This window comes from Triticum urartu, chromosome 2A (genome assembly GCF_056163025.1).
Source record: "Triticum urartu cultivar PI428250 chromosome 2A, HENAU_Tu73, whole genome shotgun sequence".
Taxonomy (NCBI): domain Eukaryota; kingdom Viridiplantae; phylum Streptophyta; class Magnoliopsida; order Poales; family Poaceae; genus Triticum; species Triticum urartu.
In genome coordinates this window covers 550436842-550443039 of record NC_141874.1, presented here as the reverse complement: position 1 = coordinate 550443039, position 6198 = coordinate 550436842, and the positions used below count along the sequence as shown (strand labels likewise).

Here is a 6198-nt window from a genome sequence, read left to right as displayed (position 1 = left end):
CTCTCGACCGTGCCGCAGCACCAGTGGATTAGCAAGCTCTTTGGCTTCGACTTCTCCATCGAGTATCGCCCGGGTCGTCTTAATACCGTGGCCGATGCCTTGTCGCGCCGCGATGCCGACCTCGACTCCACCGACGGCGCCTCCGAGGGGACGGCGTTGTGCATCTGCTCCGGGCCCACCTTCGGCCTCTTCGCCGAGATTCGCCGGGCGACGGCGACCGCTGACGACGCGGTCCTCCTTCGACAGCAGCTGGCTGTCGGTGACCTGGAGGAGCCTTGGCGCTTCACTGACGGCCTGCTCCTCCATGGGCACCGCGTCTTTGTTCCAGCACATGATGATCTCCGTCACCAGGTCCTGTTGCTGGCCCACTCAGCGGGTCATGAGGGTGTGCAGAAGACCCTCCATCGTCTACGCGTCGACTTCTACATTCCAGGTGATCGCGCATTGGTCCGTGACTGGGTGTGATCTTGCATGACATGCCAGCGCACCAAGACGGAGACATTACGGCCGGCTGGTCTGCTTCAGCCTTTGGACATGTCGTCTCAGGTCTGGGCAGATATCTCCATGGACTTCATCAAGGGCCTTCCCAAGGTGGGCGGTAAATCAGTCATTCTCACTGTGGTCGACCGCTTCTCCAAGTATGCTCACTTCATCGCGCTGGGACATCCGTATACCGCCGCGTCCGTGGCCCGTGCCTTCTTTGAGGGGATCGTTCGTCTTCACGGGTTCCCCTCTTCGACCGTCAGTGATTGGGACCCGGTGTTCACAGGCCATGTTTGTAGCGACCTCTTCAAGATGGCGGGCGTCAAGCTCCGCCTGAGCATGGCCTTCCACCCTCAGACGGACGGCCAATCAGAGGTGGTTAACAAGGTGATTGCCATGTATTTGCGTTGTGTTACAGGTGATCGCCCTCGGGCTTGGGTGGACTGGCTCGCGTGGGCGGAGTACTGCTACAACACCTCCTATCACTCCGCCCTGCGTGCTACACCATTTGAGGTGGTCTATGGTCGGCCGCCCCCGCCTATCTTGCCGGTGGACCCGACGACGGCGCGGACGGAGGCCGCGCGCGAGCTTATTCGCACCCGTGACGAGATGCTTGCTGAGGTCCGTCAGCGTCTCCTCCAGGCCCAGCAGCTGGCCAGGCATTACTACGACGGCAACCATCATGAGGCAGAGTTTGCGGTGGGTGATTGAGTGTGGCTGCGTCTTCTCCACCACTCTACGCAGTCACTAGACCCGCGCGCGAAGCGCAAGCTCGGCCCTCGCTACGCCGGGCCCTTCGCCGTCTTGGAGCGCATTGGGCAGGTGGCCTATTGCCTTCAGCTTCCGGCCGGTGCTCGCATCCACGACGTTTTCCATGTGGGGCTGCTCAAGCCTTTTCGTGGAGAGCCCCCGGCCGCTCCACCCCGCGCTTCCTCCGACTGCCGACGGACGTCTTCTTCCAGAGCCGGAGAAGGTGTTGCGGGCGCAGCTCCGTCGCGGGGTGTGGTTCGTTCTGATCCAGTGGGCAGGCCTTCCAGAGGAGGAGGCTACTTGGGAGCAGCGTGACGACTTCCGCCAGCACTATCCAGACTTTCAGCTCGAGGACGAGCTGTTTGCGCAGGCGGGGAGAGATGTTATGACCGGTTTAGCTTATAACCGGAGGAGGCCCACCGGGCAGTAGTTAGGGGCTTGGCCCACAAGTTATCTTAGGTTAATTATTATGCAAGTTATCTAGGTTATAAACATAGGCTGTAAGACTTTTTTCGGAATTAAGCAATAAAGATATTTCTTATCCCTATTGCCCGGCTCCCAGAGGAGCCGGAACGCTAGCCGCGCCAGCTCTAGCCGCTGCCGCCCTTCTCCTTCCTCGCGACGGCGCCAACTCGCCGGCGCACGCGCCCTCGCCCCCAGCCTTCGCTGTTCTGTCGTTATAACCTAAGTAGTAGAGCTGGTAGGAACCCTAGTCCTACCACTCGTGCTCAAACATGACCAGCCGTTGCTCTAGTTTCACATTTACTGCAGAAATAGACCCGCATCTTCGCAGTATAACTGTCAAAAAATATGGGTGTAACCTTTATTAGTCTCTTATCCGTCTTTCTAATTCATGTACTTTACACATGGGAAACACTTACCTTCAGCGGGCCGATCGCGTGAGAACGTCCACCACCTCCATGTCCATCTGATTGACTCTTGATCAGGCGGTCGAGAGCACCCCCTCCATGTCCACGTTTCTACAACTCATGCTTTGTTTCAGAAAAGAGAGTTTGCAACTGCCTGGCTAGATCCTGTGGCGAGCGGAGACTCGTGCGGCTGGGAGGGCGACGCCGGCGAGGATTCCAGCAGGATCCGGCGAGTATGGCGCGTGGGCAGGAGGCGGGGACGTCTGGGAGCGGCGGGGGGCGGAGACTTGTGTGGCTGGGAGGGCGACAGCGGCGAGGATTCCACCCGGATCGGACGAGGATGTGGCTGGCAGGAGGCGGGAACGTCTAGGAGCGGCGGGGGCGAAGACTCGTGTGGCTGGGAGGGCGACACCGGCGAGGATTCCATCCGGATCGGACGAGGATGTAGCTGGCAGGAGGCGGGAACGTCCAGGAGCAGCGGGGGCTCGACTCGACGAGGTCCAGCGGGGTTGGAAGCGAGCTTCATCCCGAGGACCCGCGACAGCAGCGGCGCGGGGCGCTCCTGCGGCAAGAGACAGTCAGATGAAAAAAACATAAGGAAAGGATGGCGGCGAGGCGACCTGGTCGAAGGTCCGGTGCTTGCCGGCGGAGACGGGCGGCATTGCTCCTCCCTCACCACTATCTGGTGGAGCTCATGGCCCGCTCTTGCTGCTAGTGGGTGATGAAGAAGACAACCTCCGCTCGCCATTGACGACCGCAAGGTTGTCGTCCAATTCTGCAGCATCACTTTCGTTGAAAAAAACAAATGTGCAACAAGAACTTTGTTGCAAAAACAAAGCCACAACAAGACCTTTGTTGTAAAAAAATCACGACGAACACGACTAGGAGCTGTAGATGCTTTTCTCAAACATAGATCTCATTGCAAAAAAAATGCAACAAGTATCTTGTTGCAAAAAAAAATTCTGACACGTGACCTTTACTACAAAAGTCTCTGCAACACGATCTTTGTTTCAGAAAATCTGCAACATTACCTCTTTACACATTTACCATCATACTTGTACAAACAAAGCAAGTCTGTCAGGACTCAGGATAGTATACCACTAGTCAATCAGGCAACCAAACTCCATAAAAGAGCCCCGCAAAAGAAATTCTTCAGAAAAGAGAAACAGACGAACATGTCAAGGGGAACACGGAGATGCAGCACGCAGGCGGTAACACATATGGTGCCAAAGGATTTAAATAACAGACGCCAAAGAATCAACGTCAGAGATGAAACGCGGTTTCCGAAGGCGCAGCAAGCAAGGCAGCCTCGCGGAGTCAAGTCTTGATCCATGCCATGCCGCACCAACCATTGATAGACGGAAGCCGCGGTTGTGTGGTTGGGGATTAATTAAGCCGGCCAGGCTCCAGAGCCTTCTCAAGGCAGAGTACGTCAAGTACACTCCCCGCCGGGCACGCGCTGTATAAGTAGGAGGGTCAGAGAGAGACTCTGAATCATTCATCACCCACCATTCTCCCGGCCGCCGGTTCTTTGGTTCTCTCCTGAAATCTTCTGTCTGCGAGCTCGCACCGCATCAGTCTCGCGGTATCATCTGTAGCAGTAGCAGTAGCAGAGGAGCAACATGAAGGTGACCACCTTTTTCTGAATTTCTGTCAGTAACCGAAGCCGTTGCTCTACTGAAATTGTTACTGAAACAAGCATGCTCTGCTTCTCTTCTTTCAGCAAAAGATGGTGATCAGGGTGCACATGACCTGCGACAAATGCCGGTCCAAGGCAATGGGCTTGGTTGCCTCCATATACGGTGAGTTGTGGTTTACTTCGCCGGATTGTATGTCATATCAGTCAAGGCTTCCAACTAACTGAAACTTGATGCTGTAGGAGTGGAGCGTGTGGAGATACAGGGCGACGACAGGGACCGGCTGGCGGTGGTCGGCGACGGGGTGGACGCCGCCAACCTCACGGCCTGCCTGCGGAAGAAGGTGGGGAACGCGGACCTCCTCACGGTGGAGGCGGTCGTTCCCGAGAAGAAGCCGGCGCCGGCACCGGAGACCACCGAGGCTCCGTGGTGTCCCGGCTATTACTCCTGGCCGGCAGCGGCCTACTCCCACTGCTATCCGTACACGTACAGCATGTAGTAATCGCTTGTATGTCTGCGGTATTATCGAAGATTGATCCATGTAATGATTCCCAGGAAAATGAATTTTGATCCATGCACTAACGATCTTCTTCCTTTTGGGGGAAAAACGTATCCTCCTTGATTTCAATAACGAAAACATTGGATAATTAATCATATAAAGTCTTAACCGAAAAATAAATTAGGGAGACACTGCATCTGCTTTACAGCCTGCTACGATGAACATAGTTTAGAACGGACTATCAACATGGGCACACAAAGATAACAGCGAGGACAAAAGCAGAACCAAGCCCCCATGTTTTCTTCACCTAATGTGTCTTCCTGTAGGTCCATCACCCATGCATTAAGGCCCTGTTCGGTACCACTCCGCTCCACAACTCTGGAAGCAGAGTTGGCGGAGCTGCAGTGTAAAGCGGAGGAGTTGCAGTTTCCCCGCTCCACAAATTTCGGGAGCGGGTGATTATCGAACAGGGTCTAACTGTACGAAACATCTCCCCTGAATAAACATAGCATGGACTACTATGGTTATTTGCACGATCAATACATCTGAATAAGGATAGTGCCATGAGAAAACTAAGCATTGTTTGCTGAAAAAAACAAACACGCATGAGCATTGGTAATTCACTACATAAAGAGGGGAAAAGCAGAACAGAAACTTATGCAACCACTACCACTCTACCAGGGTCCAAGGAAAGTTGGACACGCAAGGAAAAGAAACAGATGACAAACTGGTGCCAAAAGTCAAGAAACATAATAAGAAAAATTACAAGTGCAAGATTGTTGCTGTCAGATTGTCCCGATCTCCACAATTCCCGATTATAAATATAAAAAGGGATGGTTACCTACTTCGGGGATAACCTTAGGGAGCACCGCACCAAGACTGAATCTGGGGCTGTTTTTCTTTATACAGTACTCCCTCCATTTCAAAATATAAGAACTTTTTTACACTACGTTAGTGTAAAAAAACATTTTTATATTTTGGGACGGAGGAAGTACATAAAAAGAAAAGGTTGTTAATAACTTAAGCTACTTAGTTTGAACATCAGTTCTTAGTACTACCAAGAACACTTGTGCTCTATTATAGCCTTCAGCTCCGAGAGTCGCAAACGTTATCCCATTTCATTTCCGCCTAGAAACTTTTGACAGAGAAAGTGCACCCTACCCACATTTCGTGCTATTTCATAGTAGCAGAGTCGTGTAGTCACTAAACAATGTTGAAACTTGAAAGGCTTCAACGCAGGCAACACATACGTCAAATCACCATCGTATCTGCCGAGAGGAGCACTAATGGATGCACCATTGTCCATTGATAATGTCGTATAAGGCGTAGAGAGCTTTCTGAAGGAGCGGGTTTACACCGAGGTTGTTTTGTTCATACCGTGCCGCCTCTGAAGCAAGAAACCTAAGGTCAAAAGGAAGTGCTTTGAACACTAAGCAAGAGTTTAGTGCTGTCCATAGTTTCCTGGGAGGTACCTTGCAGCACGGTAATAGTGCGTCCTATGCTATTGCTTCTCAAAAGCTAACTAGTAGTTGTATACGTGCCTTTTTCTACAGCAACTAGTAGTTGCATACCTTTTTTTACAGCAACTAGTACGTAGTTGCTTACTTTGCGTTAGGTTATCTCTTAAGTCTGCTGTTTTGGCTCGACAGCGTAATACATACTCTCTAAACTAATATAAGACCTTTTAGATCACTAGTTTACAAAGGTGGTACATGATAATTCTCTGAAATCCCATACTCGCACACAATCAGTGTTGGCCCTAGTAGCGGAGGTGGATTTTTTTTTTTAGTTATATGGCGAAAGCAAGTAACCAGATACACACAACAACTCTAGGCTTGAAGAATTCTACGCAGGTAGCACCTACTCCCTCCGTTTCGAATTACTTGTCGCGGGTATGAATGTATCTAGATGTATTTTAGTTCTAGATACATCCATTTCTGCGACCAGTAATTTGGAACGA

The 6198-nt window shown here is 51.9% G+C and overlaps 1 protein-coding gene across 1 annotated transcript; it reads left to right on the top strand.

Annotated features, from left to right (window-relative positions):
- Window positions 1-3514: 3514 nt before the first annotated feature.
- On the top strand, window positions 3515-4321 carry LOC125533616 (heavy metal-associated isoprenylated plant protein 46). The gene is made up of 3 exons (XM_048696998.2): window positions 3515-3730; window positions 3826-3904; window positions 3982-4321. Exons 1-3 carry the CDS (start codon window positions 3725-3727, stop codon window positions 4236-4238), a joined length of 342 nt encoding a protein of 113 aa, XP_048552955.1. The 5' UTR covers window positions 3515-3724; the 3' UTR covers window positions 4239-4321.
- Window positions 4322-6198: the final 1877 nt, after the last annotated feature.

Excerpts from the sequence above, each read along its gene's own strand:
- LOC125533616 (XM_048696998.2), top strand. Across the intron at positions 3,905-3,981 it reads CTTGGTTGCCTCCATATACG|GAGTGGAGCGTGTGGAGATA; the intron begins GTGAGTTGTGGT and ends TTGATGCTGTAG.